This window comes from Acyrthosiphon pisum, chromosome A1, assembly GCF_005508785.2.
Source record: "Acyrthosiphon pisum isolate AL4f chromosome A1, pea_aphid_22Mar2018_4r6ur, whole genome shotgun sequence".
NCBI lineage: Eukaryota > Metazoa > Arthropoda > Insecta > Hemiptera > Aphididae > Acyrthosiphon > Acyrthosiphon pisum.
In genome coordinates this window covers 111,941,463-111,961,197 of record NC_042494.1, presented here as the reverse complement: position 1 = coordinate 111,961,197, position 19,735 = coordinate 111,941,463, and the positions used below count along the sequence as shown (strand labels likewise).

General features: G+C 28.5%; 1 protein-coding gene and 1 long non-coding RNA gene across 4 annotated transcripts; one reads left to right on the top strand and one right to left on the bottom strand.

Annotated features, from left to right (window-relative positions):
* Positions 1-4,241: 4,241 nt before the first annotated feature.
* Positions 4,242-18,082, bottom strand: LOC100168687 (scoloptoxin SSD14). 3 transcript variants are annotated; one of them, XM_003246711.4, is made up of 11 exons: positions 17,867-18,082; positions 10,863-10,910; positions 10,140-10,343; positions 9,138-9,358; positions 8,730-8,925; positions 8,134-8,334; positions 7,667-7,895; positions 7,393-7,583; positions 7,057-7,297; positions 5,025-5,138; positions 4,242-4,954 (listed from the first exon to the last, which is right to left on the bottom strand). In XM_003246711.4, the coding sequence occupies exons 2-11, from the start codon at positions 10,874-10,876 to the stop codon at positions 4,802-4,804; spliced, it is 1,764 nt and encodes a 587-aa protein (XP_003246759.1). In that variant the 5' UTR covers positions 10,877-10,910; positions 17,867-18,082; the 3' UTR covers positions 4,242-4,801. The 3 variants fall into 3 exon arrangements, with proteins under 3 accessions (XP_003246759.1, XP_001947819.1, XP_016662642.1); XM_001947784.4 differs by lacking the exon at positions 17,867-18,082 and adding an exon at positions 10,976-11,196; XM_016807153.2 differs by lacking the exon at positions 17,867-18,082 and adding an exon at positions 10,976-11,138 and having other exon boundaries at positions 10,863-10,930.
* LOC115033823 lies at positions 10,287-17,360 on the top strand. The gene is made up of 3 exons (XR_003839142.1): positions 10,287-10,375; positions 16,600-16,673; positions 17,267-17,360. It is a non-coding gene; the product is annotated as an uncharacterized LOC115033823 (long non-coding RNA).
* Positions 18,083-19,735: the final 1,653 nt, after the last annotated feature.

The window sequence follows — 19,735 nt, the reverse complement described above, 5'->3', positions numbered from 1 at the left end:
AATTTTCGAGCATGCTAATAATTTGACCGTATAATCTATATATATAAAAATGGAGACAAAATGTATAACAATTCATCAATTGAGAACGGCTGGTCCGATTTGGCTCAAATTTTTTTTAAGATGTTCGTAATTGCCAGGAGAAGGTTTTTACGAAATAAAATTTTAGGAAAATCCACCGGAAAGGTAGGAAATCTCAAATCTGTATATCAAAAATACATCAGTGGCGCAACAGTGCATTATATTGTATTGGTTGCTATTGGTTAATCGGGCATGTTTGTTGATTTCATATAATGTAAAAATTAATCGCAGAATGTGTTGCTAAGCGCAATAATTCTACTGTACGTGTGTTGTGACTGAACTCCTCCTAAATGGATAGACCGATTTTAATGAATTTTTTTGTATGTGTTTGCGTTTATTCATCTGATTTTAGTACGGTTAGATTAGGTTAGGATTTTGTATTAATTGATTATATCAATCCACCATAGGTAGAATACGACAAACTTGGTATAACTTTGATACTTTAGAGTTAAATCATACACTAACGTACATACAGCACGGGGTCCACGATTTACCACAGGTAGATTGCCTACCTGATAATGTACTGCTGCGAATCAGAATTTTTATTCCGGGCAACGGAAAAGTTAAGATTAATTTTGAAACCATACACCGAATATTAAATAATGAATTGAACAACATATAGTTGGTACATTTAATGGGCAACGAAGTGCACGGGTTCAGCTAGTATAATATATAAATAAAGCAATATCAGTAAAACAATATTAATAAATGAAAGTTATTGTTAATGCTCATAATTAAATTTAAATATTTAATTGATTGCTTCATTCGGACAATTTATTTAGAAATATACATTGGCGCCACTTATTGATGAAGGCGGGCAAAAATAAATAAAATTTTAGATTCTGAGCGAAGCGAGGGATGTATTGGTTTTACAATGATGTTTATTTCTTTTTTTTTTTTATTCTGTAAACACTTTTTCCCCCTCTAAACTTGCTCAAAAGTATCAAGTATAGCATCTTTTCTGAAAGGTAATGTTCTGGTACTTTAAAGAGGTCATTTTTTGATTTTCGAAACGCTACTCGAAATAAAAGCGGTTAAAGGAGAAAAAATGTACAATTTCACGATTTTATAATATTAAATAATTACGGATGACGTTTTCTACCAGAAATATTGCTTCAAATTAAAAATAACAAGAGATCTTTTTTGTTTAATTTTAGATTTTGTTCCTTACGGTTTATAGTTCAGAAAATGTTAGCAATTTTTGAGCTATTTATAGACATTTTAATTTTGGGAGTTTTTTTGTTGTAATTCGGTTAAAATCATTCGTAAAAACTTGAAATTTGGGTTGTTTACTTATATTAGCCTTACCCAGATATGGTAATATTTTCAAAACTTATGAGTTTTTTCTTTTATTTTATATTTTTTTTCATTTTTATGATATTTCATAATTATAAATTACCTATTTATATAAATCGTTCTTAAGCTGTTCTTAAAACGCTTTGTTTATCACTATAGAAACGAATAAAATTAAATAAAAAAGATTCCCTCGTCCGCTCAGAATCGTTTTTTATCGAATGCAATCATTGCATTCAAATCGAATACAGTAAAATTACACTATCCTGTCCGAGGACCAAAGGGACGATGGACAAACATCCACCACCGAAATGCGCTGACCTACTTTTTTTTCTAGTGTAATTCCTCAACTATTCCCTTAGAAAATACCATAGAAAATTCATCTATAAAATTAAAATTATAATAATGATACAAGAAATGTTAACATGTAGGTTTGAAAAATTTAATATTGAATGTAGGTAACTCAGCCACCCACCTTGTGCAAAAAGCTGTTTTTAGTATTATTGGGGAAGGGGGGGGGGACATATATGTAAAAGAAGTTTTTGGTCTAAATATTTAGTGAACGGTCATATAAATGTATCCAAAATATCGAATTGTTGATGTGGGGCTGGGAAAAGGTTTTGCCCCTCCTCGAATTCATGAATATTATATAGTAAAAGAAATATAGATAAATTACTGATTATTATTATTATTTTTTTAGATACAATTTTATACTATATGTAAGTATTCATTATTTTGTTAAAATAAATGTTTGTGGTTTTATACCATTTAAGTTGTATCTACATGTAATTTTAAAATAAAACATTTAACTAAACTACTTTACTATATCAGATTTAATTTAAACTTCTAAGTTAAAAGTTTAAAAATCGTATCTCAAACCTATTAGTTTTCTATATAGGTATTGTATACCATCACCACTACAACCACCACAATCTATGTTATTACATTACACATGAATTATTTTAACATATTATGTATATATAAAAAGTAGTAAGTGCAATAAGTAATTTTGATTGATACTACCAATATTTAAAACAATTTTTTTGTTAATGTTAATGTTATACTTATATTTATTTTCTATATCAATATTAATAACTTATAATACATCTGATTATTCTAAATAAAAGCGACCCTAAATTGCCTAACCAAAGCGCCGTCTAAAACTTTAACTTGCGATCAATTAGTACGACAATGATACGTTTGAGACTTAAGTTTTACAAACGACTAATATCAGACTATACTTTAATACTTAATATTTCGTAAAATTTGAGCATTGGTTTTCACAACCACTATGCCACTGAATTTACGATTGCATTGATATAAATATATAGGTTATCTAATATAAGATACATAGCTGGCACACAAAGGTCTAAAATAGATAGATAAAACAATATAAGGTCATATAAAATATCATAGAAGCTTAGAAACAATCATCGATAAGATTTGTCATGATTATAAGTCTTTAAATTGGTTAATTACACTTAATATTATTATTTCATGTATATTTCCAATTATCTTGGAAATGTTAAAAATAAAAAGCCGGTAAGTGGATATCACTCTGCTGTACAGTAGGTTACAAGTGGGTCACTGTATAATGGATGGTATTAAATTTTAATTCAATGGTATAATATCATTGTACACGAAGAATGGTTCTGAGCGGAGACGGTTGGATGTAAATTTCAATAATTTCATGTATATGTTACTGGCAAAGTGTTGAATATAGGCATTCTATAAATTTCTTAGTCATTCTATATAATTCCTTGAACTATTTGGCAATATATTAAATTTGAATGTTAATTTATATTATGCCTAGGAAATCTATAGATTTCCCAGGATTTTTATAGAATGCCAATACTATGGTAGGTAATGTATTAAATCAAAATATGTTTATTATTATTTATTGGTTATTATTAATTTATTACGGCATACAGATGATGAATGGCATTTCAAACTGCATAAAATATTATTCTTTATGCACAAACATTTTTTGGATTGACACTTTGTCTTGCATGTGCTTTTTATAAAACCTTGTCCAGTTCCTGTAGATTGTTGAGTTGCAATTGTGCGTAAAGCAAATGTATTTTCTCTTGGAACTTGGTCAATTGTTATTAAATTTTTTTGGCATATGAAGAATATGAGACCTTGAATATAAAGATTTTAAAAGCCCTTCCTTAGTCCATAATCTATAATACCCATCAACTGTTACCTGCAAAAATATTTTTATGATCTTAAAATAATAAAATATAAACGGTTGAATTACTATATTACGAGTATAATATGTATTATTTTATGTTTGCCATTATCGGGAAGTATTGGATCATCATATTGAAGTTCATTTTTCTGACATTTACTTAATTCGGTATAGAAATGTTCAGATATTTTTTTAATATAGGTTTCTCAACACGAAAAACACTCTAAGAGTGAGAAAAAATTATATTTTAAAGACGTATTTTGAATTTTCCCGTATACACGAACAATATAATAATAGCAATACTTAATAATGACGATAATGCATCGCACACGTCGTGTTGTACCTATATATGCGATAAGATAGTCGTCAAAATAAGCATTAATCATTGATTTCAAAGGTTAGGTGAAGTTTTATATTTATTGTACACTTTTCCTGCTTGAGGTTAGGTAATCTATAGAATACCTAGTTATTGTATGTATTTTATACTTTTACTGCTTATTTTTGGCATTCTATAGAATACCTAGGATTTCTATATAATACCGGATTCAACACTTTGCCGGTAACATATACACAGTTATTCGTTTTTGAATTACAACAAAATAAGAAAAACGCTACATGAGAAATCTTAGATTTAAAAAGAATAATTTTTATGAATTTCTAACAAAAGATAATTTGCACATTTTGGTTAAAAATTATATGGTTAATTTTTCACGAATTCTGTATATTTTTATTGTTATACACCAGACACTATAATATTCAAAATAAACAGTTTAATTAATAAAATGCAACATCATACTATTATAAAATTATGAAATTAATAGGCTGGAATAGGTCACATGGTTAAACAAATCTAAAAAATAAAGAGAACATTCTTTAAATATAAAAAACAAACTCAAAATTTAAGAAAAAAAGAGTAATTTACGTTAACTACCTTCTGTGAATAATGAAGATATACAAAAATAGGAAAAAGTAATAACAAATTAATGTAAATATAGGTATAGGTATAAAACATTAAATTATATACAAATAATATAAAACTATTTTTATTTACTATACCTATATATTACTATTTTTTTGACTTATCAAATTATTGGATTATATTCAATTTACTAATCGTTAATAATTGCAATTTTTATGAAAAAAGTACATTTTAAATTGTTAGAATTTGTTGATATTATCAACGTATATTATACAAAAATGTACAACATTTAAAATTTATTAAAAACTATTATAATAGTTTTAATATCCAGATGAATTTCCTGGTCGTCGAAAATCTGGCATAGCTTCTATCATTCCGGAAGCCGATTTGGCAATAGCTGTTGCTGCTGAAAATCCGGTACTTGACAATCGGATCACTGGATGGCCAATATCTTTAAGTGTTTGTATTACATCCTAAACAATAAAACAAGGTAATAATATTATTAGTAAAATATTTTGTAAACATTTTATATTTTAACATTACTCTAGTCGTTCCGTATTCATACTGAACTTGCATAGGTACAAGTTGGTGGAAAATTCTTGGTTTGTCTATCACTTCTTTCAGCGTTTTATTGTACCATAATTTAAGAGCAGTCACCTTAAAATAAAAATATCTTAGTATTTGAATTCATGTTAAATCATGATTAAGGCCTTAAGGGTCTAGGACAAATCGGCGCGTGGTTATTTTGGCGCGGCTTATTTAGGTATCGGATATTCTATTTTCTTATCCATTAGCTTCATCAAAGAAATATCGAATACCTACTCATATGTTATCAATGCTTAGGGGCTTAATAACTGGTTTAAAATCCAAATAAATTTCATTTGACTTTGAACAGGCAGCTTTAAAATCGATAAAATATGTTTTTCCCGATGTTATATGGCTTATTTCATTTATCGAACATTTTTAAAAACAAATTGGTGAATTAAATCTACATCTATAACTCGATTTCAGTAAAAATGATCATATTGTTATAATTTGTGCGATTAAATCTTGACCTTTCAGTTGATTTATTAGAGCAAAATATTGACGAGGAACTAACTAATTTATTAAAGTGGTAGAATTAACCGAAATGGTCGTGGGAGAAGCAATTAATGTTTCCCTCTAGAACTGTGGAATCTATATGAAAGAGTCTTAAATTCCGAAAACAGAACCAATAATCATGCTAAGGCAGACAACTAACGACTGAATATAAAAATGCAATCAAATCATATGGACTTTTGTTAATAATTTGAGAAGTGTTTAAAAAGCTACGATGTTTTTTTGGCTCAATTTTTAGCTGGAGTGAGTCCTCTCAAAAAATTTAAAAAATACACACGAATTAATCATCGATTGCATAAAATTGTGAGTGAATATAAGAATCATAAACTAATTGACTATTTAATGGTATCTCACATAATATTTCATTGAAACAAAACTATAGTAATTTATTGTTTTATTATTTTTAAATTCATTTTTTTGTTTTTTGTTTTGTACGTAGCTAAATGCAATATTTAAGTCAAATATTTTTTTACAACACAATACCTATAGATATTTTTAATTATTTAACAATTATATTATTAAACTATACTATAATATATTAATATTATACTATTGTTTATTATTACTATTATTATTTATTTTTTATATACAAGTCCATACATATCCGTAGTTTATACTTAATAAGTAAAAAACTCTGCGCCGAAATATCTCTACGCCGATTCGGCCACGCCTAAATAGAATATAATTTAATTTAATATTTAATAGCATAATAAACTTGGTTATCATTTATCGTATTCATCACTCTTACAGACGGCTTTAGATAGTATCTAAAGCCGTGCTCTTACATATATAGTTACAACACAAATGCATTATTTACAATAACTTATTATATTAGACTAATAATATGTAAATATATATTTTAAAACAACCAATATTGAAATCTATAGAAAAACAATTTGGGTTAAAATAAATTTACTTTAATGTATTACATTAGAGCTATAATAAGCCATCTACTCACATAGCATCTACATCACTCATCTACCACTCTATGTGAGTGTTAAGCTCAAGATTTATATGCACCAATATCATGAGTTTAGAAGGACATTTTTAATTTAAACAATAATTCATATTTTACAGCCCAATCAAACTCGTTATGTTCAAATTAACTTACGTAGAAAATCACATATTAGCTGCATGTGATTATGTAATCAAAGTTTTCGTACACAATTACATTTAATTATATATAAGAAAAAAAAATAGTTTAACAGTTGTATATTAATATAATCGAATGCCAATAAAACAATAAAGGTATTAGCTTATTACAGATAATGGTGATAACTAGTATCTAATACGAATTTAGAACAACAAATATTGTGAAATAATGTTTTGATGTTATTTTAAAATCAAAAACAGTATACCTTTATAGAATACTAGGAAATTAAATTGAGACGAACGCGATGGGCATGGTAATAATGTAATATTATAATAGATATCTAAAACCACAAAACTATTAGGATTTAAGGTAAAATAATCTTACATAGGCGGTTGCAAGCGTGATTTTTGATCCTCCCGCTGCTCCTGCTGCGAGGACGAAGTCCTTTTTTCCGTCTGTGATAATAGTTGGGCACATTGAAGACATTGGTCGTTTGCCTGGTTTTATGTAATTTGCAGGTGAAGACGGAATACCGTAAATATTAACGACTCCTGGGGTAGAAAAATCATCCATTTCATTATTCAGAAGAAGACCGGTACTAGGAGACATGAAACCACTACCGAAGCTTAAATAAAAACAAAACTTGTGCGTTAAGACAGCCGTGTAATTAATATTTGATGTCAATTATAAATTTTGAGAAATTTATTAATCTATACTCACTATGTGTTTATTGTACTAGTACTTATGACGACGTTTCCCATCGAATCAATCACGACCATATTGGCAGTTCCGTGATTTTCTGGCATATCAAAATCACCTCCATAGTATTTAGGGTCCGATGAAGTGAAATTATCGAATATTCGACTACGTATTTTATCTATGTAACTATCCGATTTCACTTTATCGTATATCTACGAAAACAATTTAAAAAATAATCGTAAACACTAAACATCAACTACATTTGGCTATAATGTATTTGGTCGATAAAACATACTTGAGACACGTTTACGAATTTGTGATCGCCTAAATGTGTTCTCTCGCCGTATCCAAATTTAAAAGCCTCCACCAAACGATGTGCATCTAAGCCGGCGTTGGGTGCCGGCAAAATGCCGTCCAACACTCTGAGTATGTAAGCTAGTATTATGCCAGAACTAGGAGGTGGCCCCGAGTATATTGTATGGCCATTATTTAAGTTCACCGAAAATGATTCTTCGACTTCGACTCTGAAAATATGTAATGTTTATATTCGTTTAGTTTATGAATTATTTTTTATATTTTAACTAGGGAGTCTATTCGTTTATATAGGTTCCGTTTAAGATAAAAATAGCTCTGAACTTTTAATTTTGTTCCAATTAAATATAATTTACTTAATTGACAATATATACATAATATATATTATTTAAATATTACAACAAGCTGAAATTCATTAGAAAGCTTATAAAATCATAATATCATACTCACTTATAGCTGGCTAAATCTTCTTTTGTGATTATCCCATTTACTCTTTTTAAGTCTTCTAATAATCGTTCCGTTAACGAACCATTGTATATGGCATCTACGCCTTCTTTTGCTATGATTTTCATAGTTTCTGCTAACTTTGGTAACGTGTACATTTCCCCAGCCATCTTTACATGCCCAGTGTGTTCGTTGAAAAAAGCTTTTCTAAGAAATGATTTTTTACAATTATTTATCTATGCAATTTATAACATATGTGTTTAATGTCAGAAAGTAGAGACGAATGCATTGTTTTTATCAATAATTATACCAATAAGTAATGACAAATTAATATCTATCGCAAAATCCGTCAAAAATATCGAAGTGTATAAATTCAGAAAGCTCGGAATTCAACTGAAAATACGAGATGAGAGTGGTATCGGGCCAATAGCTGCAACTATTTGCATATTATGTCTGTAATTCTATTTTTCTCGGTGAAAGTCAATTTAATGTTATGTAAATTTTAAACGACTTTTGAAAATTGATTTATAAAACCGTACAATTTGCATAGTATGATAAATTGTTTCTAGTTACATAACAATTAATGCAGGCTTTCGCTGTACCTGAGCATTGGGTCATTTTTGATCAAGTCTTCTTCTGCCTTTAAAGCTAACTCTAGACGGTTGCTGATTAGCATGCCCTCTTCACATAATTGTATTGTTGGTTCAAATAGCGATGACCATGAAACATGACCACCGTATAAATTATAGATGGTCGAATAGCCTTTAAGTTCTCCCGGAACTGCAACTGCCAAACCACCTATATATTTTTTAATTTAAAAATGTGTATCATCCAAATGAGATTTATAAATACTCGTATATTTAATATATAGTTTTTAGAAACATTAATTTAATTTTAAAATAACGAACATCAATTTATAATATGCGTAATAATTACTTTCATATTGATTTATAATATCAATATTAACATAGATAAATAATTTTTTTTATTTTGAGTTCATAAGTACATACCCAATATAGAATTTTTAGGTTCTTTTACAAACATGGATTCAGTTGCCCCCGATGGTGCTGTTTCGCGTGCGTCGATTGACATTACTTTTTTGGTTGTGGCATTGTATATACTCATTAAAAATCCTCCACCCAAACCCTTAAATTGAGGACATAGAGCACCATCACATATCATCGTAGCTATAGCAGCATCAACGGCATTTCCACCATTCGACATCACGTCCCTTTTACAAAACAATACACAGAATAAATAAAGGCGTTTACCCGTTTACTAGCATTTTTAAATGTCATAAGTGTCAGATGGATTTAATGTAAGTACTTGACGTGATCATTAATTATATTATGTAAAAATGGTTTTATAGTTAAAATATTCAAACGGTTTGTTAGATTATTATTAGAGTTAAAACCTAAAATTATTGTGTGGGAAGTGGGCGATTTACTGTTAAATCTTAAATATTTGAAATAATGAACCATAGTAAATTATGTATAATATTTTCGTATTTTAACATTTATTTTATCAACTATTTTAGTCGTTAAACATTTAAATGTTATACGGAAATATAATTATTATTTTAATTGTTAGAGCAATAATCATATTCATTTTTATAAAATCATTGTATCAGTACACTATTACAGTGGTTTTCCACTGGTGGGACTCACGTTGGGTCACGTGAGCTTTATAATTGTGTCGTTATATACTTTTAATTATTAAAGAAAAAATATATAATATAATATAGTACAATAATTTATTTCATGCAACTATTCGAAGAAAATATATTGAACACAATAATAATAGTGATTGCACTAAATTCATTATTAACGACTGGCCTATTCTTATACATTGGTAGGTACCTACATTTAAGACAATACAACAGTATTTATCAATCAGTTTTTTCCTCCTAAAATATGTGTCGCAAAAAATTTATAAAAATTAAAATGTACAAGGTTGAATACACTGCGCTAATAAAAAAATCACGTTATAGGTGCAATGCATATTATAATTACACTCCTATTTGTGCACATGGTCCACCGTTAGATACTACTCCGACTTTGCTGTACAAGCCCATCGGCATACTCGACGGGGGCAATTCGAATTCCGGGTCGGAGATTTCGTTTACGACGTCATGCAGCGAGAATACTACCAAAAGTGAAACTATAGCGATCGATATCGCCAGTCCTAGCAGAACAAGGCAACGTTTCGATTGTGATCTGAAAAAAGAAACAATATATTATTCTTCCGCGTGAGTCTGTGATTATATTATTTAAATTATTTGGAACACATGTCGATACAAATTTTAATAATATTATACACCATACATGTCATTAAATAAATGTAGTTATAATAATGTCAGTAAAGTGGTTTTATAAAAGTATAAAATTATTTTAATATAAATAAAACAAAATAAACCACAAAATTGGTCTAATGTACCTATACACTGAACTAATAACAGATAAACAAACATTTGTTTTTTCGTCATTATCTGAGTGTAATAACAGCAATTTTTAAAGAAATAGTTTTACTATTTTTTTTTTAATTACATATAATATATAGTAGGTATGTAATATGTACATAATACATCTATGCTGTTAATTAGGTAATATTCTCATTATAGCTAGTATCTAGTATCTACACGTAAATTTCAAAAATTGTACGGTAGATAACTATAATAGAGAATAGTAACTGGTGAGATAATTATGTTATGCAAACTTAAACAAAGTGGAACGTACCTGCATATAGCCATGTTGCAGTCTGTCGTCCAAATTTTTTTCGAAAAGCTAAAACAAAAATGTGTATTCTTTATTAAATTGTATAATTATGACCATTCGTCGGACACTTTTACCTAATAAACGTATTACCATCAGCGTGATCTAATGTAAACTGAAATAACTGAATATGTAACACTGTTCATATTATTATAACAAACCAGAAATACACATTTGTTACACAAATATTCTTGTAATAATCCAATTTTATTATTCACTTCACACTTATGTGTTTTACAACTTACAAGACTTACATTTCACTCTTACTTATTATGTGATAGATATTAAAATTTAAAACGGTATAGATAACCAAAACTAAGACAGTATAACCGTATTAAGTATAGGTACTTAATAATTGCACAATTTTCATGAGAAAGGGATTAAGTCAGTTAAAAAAAAAATATATAGGTACATTGGTTTTTTAGATAATTTTAAGCCTGATCGATTCTGGCACTGAAATTTGGCTATCTCCATAGATAATATTATTAGGAATGAGCTCGATTTGGCATTCGTGTAGCAGGTGATCTACCACGGCTTAGTGATCTGTGAATTCGGAACGAGTGATCTACGTACAAATTAAAAATACATTCTTTTTAATACTATACTATTTTTATATATAAAAACCGATTATATTTGTTATTACGTCATAATATCATACAAATGTTCGTCAAATATCAAAAAATAAAAAATAAATAGCCAATTATAAAAAATACTCCAAGTAGAGACCTAAACATTTTTAGTATCAATTAAATATTTTAAAACAGTATGATTGAAGATTTACTGAACTCCACCATGCTTCAATTAGATGACTAAGTAAAAGTTCCGATATAATGCCATGCATTTTCGAAGTATTTTTATTGTAAGAGGTGACCAAATGCATTCTATTGTCTGGGTTTTATCCTGTTAGTGGGTGATAACATTTTTAGAATGGTTTACAGTCAAGTGATTATAAGCTTTATTTTGTAAAACTTTATAGGGTTTCCTTTCATCTGACATGATTGTTGTTCCTAGAAGTATTTCTTTTTCAATTATTGGAATAAGTGTAGCTCTATCTTGACGTTCAACAACAACAAAACGTTTCAAAAATCCAAGGCCTTCTACTCATTTTCCATAGTAGGTAGTCTAGGGCTGCGCGATTATTTTGTATCCATATAATCGATATGTAGAAAATGTTTTCGATTATAATCGGTTATTTTATATTCATAAATTATAATCGATTATTATCAAAAGAAAAATTATAATCGGTTATAATCGATACTTTTTACACTATAATCGGTTATTATTTAGACATAAATTATAATCGGTTATAAAAATTGGGAGATAATATTAATTTTTACAATCGATTAATAATACATTATAATCTGAGATTAACTGTAACAGCTAAGCACTGATTATTTGATAATTATTACACTTAAGAGGACGCTTCCTATACATTTGTTGACTTCGTCTTACATACGCAGTCGACATAGAAAATTGTCGTTCACTAGTTTCAATAGTGTGCAGTTAGTTTTGATACTAAAGTGAATTGACCTATTATAAAACTTTTAGGTAAGAATATTATCTGTGTTTAAGCGTTGCCGATTTTTCGAAATTTGCATTTTCAAGCAAAATATGGGTATGTGAAATATCAAAAATTAAAAATGGTCATATCTCGCTTGAAAATTAAAATATCGAATAAAAGTCAACGCTTAAGCACAGATAGGTAATGTTATTATCTAAAAAAATGATTATAGGTTAAATCACTCTAATATCAAAACTACCAGCAAACTACTGAAACCAGTGAATGAAAATTTGCTTTGTCGTACGTGCGTAAGACTGTGAAAACAAATGCATGGGTAGCATCCTCTTAATAGGAATATATATAATTAGAGAAACGAATATTAAATGCTTAAATGTTCCTTATAAAAAGAAACAGAGACTAATTCAATTTAGTATATTTATAGACACTTCTGGGCACTGCCCAAATATAAAAACAAAAAAATGTTGCTCCTTTCTTAAAAAAAACCTTTCCATTGAGATAATTGGTCTATGTGTATACTATTCTACCCATTTTGTCCATAGGTCATACTCTTACCAACCACTCATATCATGGTACCATTTGATTACTCTGTTAAGTATTTCTACATATTCCTATTATTAACTATAAAAAATAATCATTTGAAATAATAATTTCATTACAATATCAACTTATTAGTTGTGTGTCTTAACTTTTTGATGAAAATAGTTTGAAACTTCAAAACACCAAATAAATCTCACTTCTCAGTAATAATTAAATTTTGATTATTTTCGATTAAAATTAATTTTCGATTATTTTCGATTATAATTAATTTTTCGATTATTTTCGATTATTTTCGATTATAATTAATTTTCGATTATTCGATTATTTATAAAAAAAATCGATTAATCGACTAATCGAATTTCGATTATATCAATTATTTATAAAATATGAAAATAATCGATTAAAATTATCGATTATATAAAATAACCACGCATCCCTACAGTAGGTATCTATTCCCGTTCTTTGTCTGTTCAATTTGCACCCCAGTAGAGAATCCTACCTCTTTTATATTTCCTTAAGAGGACGTCACATCCGCATGCATGATAATAGGTAGGTGCATGGAGAGTGCTAATTTTATTTTGAACTGTTTTTAAGCTTTGTATGGTGCCTAGTCCGTTCGATTGACCGTACCGTGTCTGGACCGTTCGTGAGGTATATAATTAACCGAGGGAAATAATATCTTGGAGTCAGGTCCGTGCAATAGACTGAACCGTGTTTGGACGGTTCACGAAGAACATTATAAACCGAGGGAAATAATATTTTAGTGTCAGGTCCGTGCAATAGACTGAACCGTGTTAGGACGGTTCAAGAAGAAAATTATATACCGAGGGAGGGGGGGATAACCCTAGCCAGTCCCCCTCTGTGCAAGGCTAAATATTAAATGTACACATAAGCGCAACTCGGGGGGCCCAAAACTAGTAGGTAATAGTCTCCCAAAATAAATTATTACATTTTTTTTTTAAATACTAATAAACGTTTTAAAATTCAACTATATTTCTTATTTTTTTAATTTTATATAAGTTTATAATTATTTTATATTACCTATGATAAAATAATATATGTTAAATCATTAGCTGCGTGCTATTGTATTTGTTTTTAACTTTTTAAGGAAACCATTTATGTTACCATAACACGTAGGTAATATATAGCATCGTTAAAATGTAGAAAAATATACTTGTTCAAATGATTTTGATCACTTTATATTATCAGGGATGGGCCACTGCGGCGGTCCGCGTACTATTTTTAACTGGCCCGTGCTACATTTCAAATTAGGTACTTTATTAAAATTCAATAATTCTATATTTTAATTTATTATATTGATAAAATTATTAAAATCGATATAACTTTTATTGTAAAACATAGATAATTAAAGATAGAACTTATATTGAATACATAAATATATAAAATTAATTTGAAAAACATAATATCAAAAAACCTATAAATCCTTCAATAAAAGTCCTATATTTATAAAATTTTCGAGGATCGAAGCAGAAATGTCCCTAGATCAGATACCAGTTTTTAACAGTTTTTTAACTCAATTATATAGGGGGTAAATGTTGTGATCAAAATTTGAATTAGCAAAAAAAAAAATTGGTGTGAAATTTTGTTTTGCCAATTTCTCAAACTTAAATACGAAACGCGGCTTTTTTGAGAACAGAAATTTTATCTAGATAGGTGTCACTGCATTGAACATCGAAGATTTCAAGACGATACAACCTATATTGAAGGAGCTAGTACTTTAAAATGTACATCCAATTTTGTGTTGTTAACTCAAATATATAATATATTAGAGTGATTTGACCTATTATTTTATAGGTTTCAATATTGTATTCTTATATACCTACCGTTTTACATTAATAAATAATGAGCTACACGCCTACTGAAATAAATGTGAAAAAAAGTTCAAAATAATTATTATTTAAAACTTTATACAGACTTACCATAAGGAAACGTCTGGTTATACGAATAATCACATATTGCGTTTTTCAACTTTTTGCTACTTCGATTACGGTCGTACGTACTTCGAACATTGAGTCTTTTTGAATCCTCGTACACCAAAAAACCAGAATCTTGAGTTTTGTAATGATCAAACGAAAACCCAAAATCCAAAATACACGTAACTACGTAACGTTCGAAGTACAAAAACACACGAAAAATCATAACTTCCGAACCAACTAGGAGCATGGTAACTAACAGCAATATATTTATATGATAATAGACTTAACACAGACTACCGTTCTGCTGTATCATGCATAATATATAAAAATATTGCAGTTAAAACATCATAGTATGTAACAAGTAAAATACCAAAACCAATTATACAATATTCAAAAAGCTAAGTAAAAACGTAGAAACATGCATTCCAAAAAATTAGGTTAAGATAACAATCCTATATCCTACTATATCCTACTAATATTATATACTGAATGGATTTTAATGAAACTTTACAATAATATAGCTTATACATCAGTATAACACATAGGCTATAAATCACCCCCCTAGGTCCAACCAGGGTATGTGCTCAAGCCTCAAACGGGGATTTATAGAGATTTACGGTGGAAATTTTTGTTTATAAATGGTCGCCATGGGTTTTAAAGCTATTATAATAATAATTATTGGTTGCCGTTAAATCAGTGTATTCATTCAATTCGTGGATATGGAGGAAATATTGGTCGACAGACTTGGCATTCAAAATTAGTTAAGCCGTTTAAGAGGAATTCAGTGACATACTTGGTACAACTTTGATAGTTTATAGAGTTAAATTATAAAGTTACGTACGAACAGCACGGGGTCCGCGATCTACCGCAGGTAGATTCCCTACCTGATAATATACTGTTGTGAATCAGAATTTTTATCCCAGGCAACAGAAGAGTTAAGATTGATTATGAACACCATACACCGAATATTAAATAACGAATTGAACACAGTTTGAACCATATAGTTATGGTACATTTAACGGAAAACGAAGTGCACGGGATCAGCTATTATGTAATAAAATAACAGTTAGTATAATTGTATGCATAGCTAATAAGTACAATGTAACTAGGTTAAACTTAATATTACCGATTGTGCTTCGATAGTAAAATTGATATATAAGTAATATATGTGAAGACAGAAAGAGGGTCAGTGAGTGGTGATCGTGTGACTCGATTACCACTGACCACCGGTGTTAGAGCCAGGTGGTGATCGTGTGACTCGATCGCCACTGGACGTCAACGTTTTAATAAAGTGCTTAGTATAATTAATTTGTTCGTTTATTTGTGGGCGTCTGTGGTCGGCGTATACGACAAAGTAGCGCGCAACGTGGGGCTCGAACCCAAGACCCCGACATTAAGAGTCTATCGTGTATCATTGAATTAATACTGCAATATTACAGTAACCTATCTATTATACAGAAAATTGCATAGGCGGTGGTCGTGGGGAGGGGGGAGCTGACGAGGGCATAGATCCCCCAAAAGTCCACCAAGCCTACTTTTTTTTAGTTGTGTGGGATCGAAGCCTCCTCACTCACATTGATGTTAATAATGTTAGCCCCCTGAAATTTTAAGAGATTTCCGCCTATGACAGAGCGGTTACCTGCTCACCCCTTTTTTGTTTTCCAGATTATTTTGAAAATTACTGGGAACATTTTACTTTTTACAGACTAGTTCCAATTATCTACCAGAAACTACCCTCAATGGCTCAATATTAAAGATTGAAGCATTTTTAAGATTTTAGTAAGTATTACTAGGTACATTAAAAATACATAATTCTTATTTAGCTTTTATAAATATTAGGAAAAAAAAACAAATATGAAAAATGTTTTATTGCGGAGATGCATCGTCGTATAGCTGTTAATAGTTTTTAAGAGGTTGTCAGTGCACAGTTTATTTTCTCCCTCTGGCCTAAGCGTGACATAGACAAAACGCAATCATGCAAAATTAATTTTTTTTATGTTTTTGAGTACCTAATCTCAAGTAATCTCAGAGTAAAATCACCTACTACAAACATTTGAGAATAATATTTTTGATATTATGACATATCGTTTTATCTAAATATTATCTCATAACAATTCAGTATCTATTTAAATTAACTTTTATATACTTTTCGTTTTTATTTTTAAAGTCAAATATAATAAAATATAAAACCAATTTGTCAAACCCTCTAAAATGATATGTTTAAATTACGTTTTTTGTGCGATTTGTATTAGTTTGTTAAGATCAGGGCATACAATAATGCGGACAATTTTATATAATTATATATAACAAAAAAATAAAAACTTTAAATACCTTTATTTGATTTTTCTATTGTTATGAATTATTTTGTATAGGTACATTCACTGTCCAACCAAATGTTTCGTTTGGAAATTTGGCAGAATCTGGTGAAACTTTGTTCAGCTGTTTCAAACAAACCTGATCTACTCTATAGGTATTTTATTTATCAGAATATGTTAATTATCTACGTTACGATAGGTATTATTAAAAATAAAGTACCTCTATTTGTAACTTTTAATGTAGTTACATTAAAACTTACTGATTCACATTCGTTGATATCAAGTATCAATAATAACTGAGTGTTTAATGTGATTCGTTAAAATTATAGTACTTTTTTTGTATTTATAATTAAATTGAATATGAATTTGAATATTTATATGATTCATAATTTTTTGTTTCGACTGAGTATTACAACTCTTTAAATTATTGTTTTGTTTGGTTACGTTAAATTTAGATTTGTGTTAAAAAATTATATATTAATATCAATCATTTTAGTATTTTACAATATTTATTACATCGTTAATTTTAAAGTTTTAAAATACGTCCTCAAATAATAATAGTCTTTATTATTTTTCTACGAAAATGTTCAGTTTTCAATTTATGAAAAGATGAAAGTTGTGAAACTACTCAGCTGAATATAAATATATATATTTTACCTTTACTGTAGACTACTATTTTAATCTTCAACAGTGATGTCTATGGAATGAAAGAAGTATTTATTGTATTCAACTTCACTAGAATTTTGTTTTTAAAGAGTTAACTCATAGTTTACTAAATATTTTGATTCAGTGTCTGGAGAGTTTTCTTTGATAAATATAAAATATCTTGAACATGCTGAAAGGACACAGTTGTTTGTAGGTTTATATGAAGATATGATAAACGTATAAATTTTAAATCTGTAGTGTACCAAAGCATAGGCGTAATCTTTGACCCATTGATATGATTGTTTTTTAATTTTATTAGAACAGACTACATAGTTATCATGCACAAATTATTGCAGTGATTAAAAAAAATAATTATTTTAAATGTTAATAATAATATCTATTAATATTATGGGGCATGCATAATACGATAACAATTATTATTATATATTAACAAATATGAATAAGTAACTGAAATAACTAATATGTAAAACCTATGTTATATAATATATTACATATTATATATATTATATTATATATATATTATATTATATGTTATAACGTAATTTATATGCATCAATGTAGCAAATTATTTAATATATGCAAAAAATTGTAGGGGAATCAAAACTAAGAAATAAAAATGAATTTTATCTAATTATGAAATGATACCCAATTATTATAACAAACCATAGTCACTCTTTAGATTCTGAACCGAGCAATTACTGTATCGGTTTTGCAATGATGTTTCATGTGTGTTAAAAAAACAAAAAAATGGAACTAATAAATAATATAGTATTATTTATAGGTTTTTATTTCAATAAATTGCTCAAGTGTACATTTTAATAACTGAAGATTTGCGATGACATTATTAAACAAATACATTTTCCATTATTTCACAGAACAAAAATTCTTTTTTTTCAAAAAAGATTTTAAATGGTATTCCTAGTAACTCTATGTATCACTAACAACTACTGTTGTTAGTGATACATAGATGTTGTTAATAGAGAGAGGAATGTATTAATTTTACAAGATGCGTGTGTCTGTTTTTTTTTAAATTTGTATTTGTTGTTTCTCCATGCTTTAGGGTATAACATTTGTTACAACCATCAACATAAATAAATGTTTACAAAATACGTCATATTCACTAAAATGTTTAAGTTAATTTGTAGTAAAAAAATTCATTAATTTTAGGTTTCTAAACATATATGTTTAGAACACCGTATACCCCTGTTGCGTCCGTCTATTAGTTATCAGAACATATTTATGATAGTTTGTGACTTGTGTTACTTAACATTATACAACGGTTCTATTCAAAGTATATGTATACTATAACTAGGGAACGGATTTAAATGGTCTAAAAAACAAGAAAACCGCCTTAAAAAAATGCCCTAAAAAACTTTAAAAATGTATTTTTATTCAATAAAAACACAATTTTGATTTTAAAACCTTTAAAAAAAAACACATTATTATGAAAAATTTGATCGAAAATATTTAAATACAATAAATCCTTAATTAATTAACTCTCAATTATCTCCTGTCTCTCTTCTTTTTACCCTAAAAAATTAATAGGTATACAATTTAGATAGGTATATTCGTTATACTTTTACCTTTTGTGTCATAGCACTGTATAATCAGGTGCTGCTTAATATTCTCAAACAGAAATCTTCGACGGTTATCGGCCAGTGTTGTCTTGTATCTCGAGAAACTTCGTTCTACGTCAACTGACGTCATAGGTGCAAACTTCATACGAAAAATTGACTTAAAAACCATAAAAATGCACTACAAATGTCAAAAAATGCAAAATAAAAGTTACATTTTTTAAACCGAGAATTTAGTACGCACGCAGAGTGAGCTTTCCGAATTTGTTTCTATTTTAATACCTTT

Excerpts from the sequence above, each read along its gene's own strand:
- LOC100168687 (XM_003246711.4), bottom strand. Across the intron at positions 5,139-7,056 it reads TCACGCTTGCAACCGCCTAT|GTGACTGCTCTTAAATTATG; the intron begins GTAAGATTATTT and ends TTTTATTTTAAG. Across the intron at positions 4,955-5,024 it reads ATGAATACGGAACGACTAGA|GATGTAATACAAACACTTAA; the intron begins GTAATGTTAAAA and ends TTTATTGTTTAG.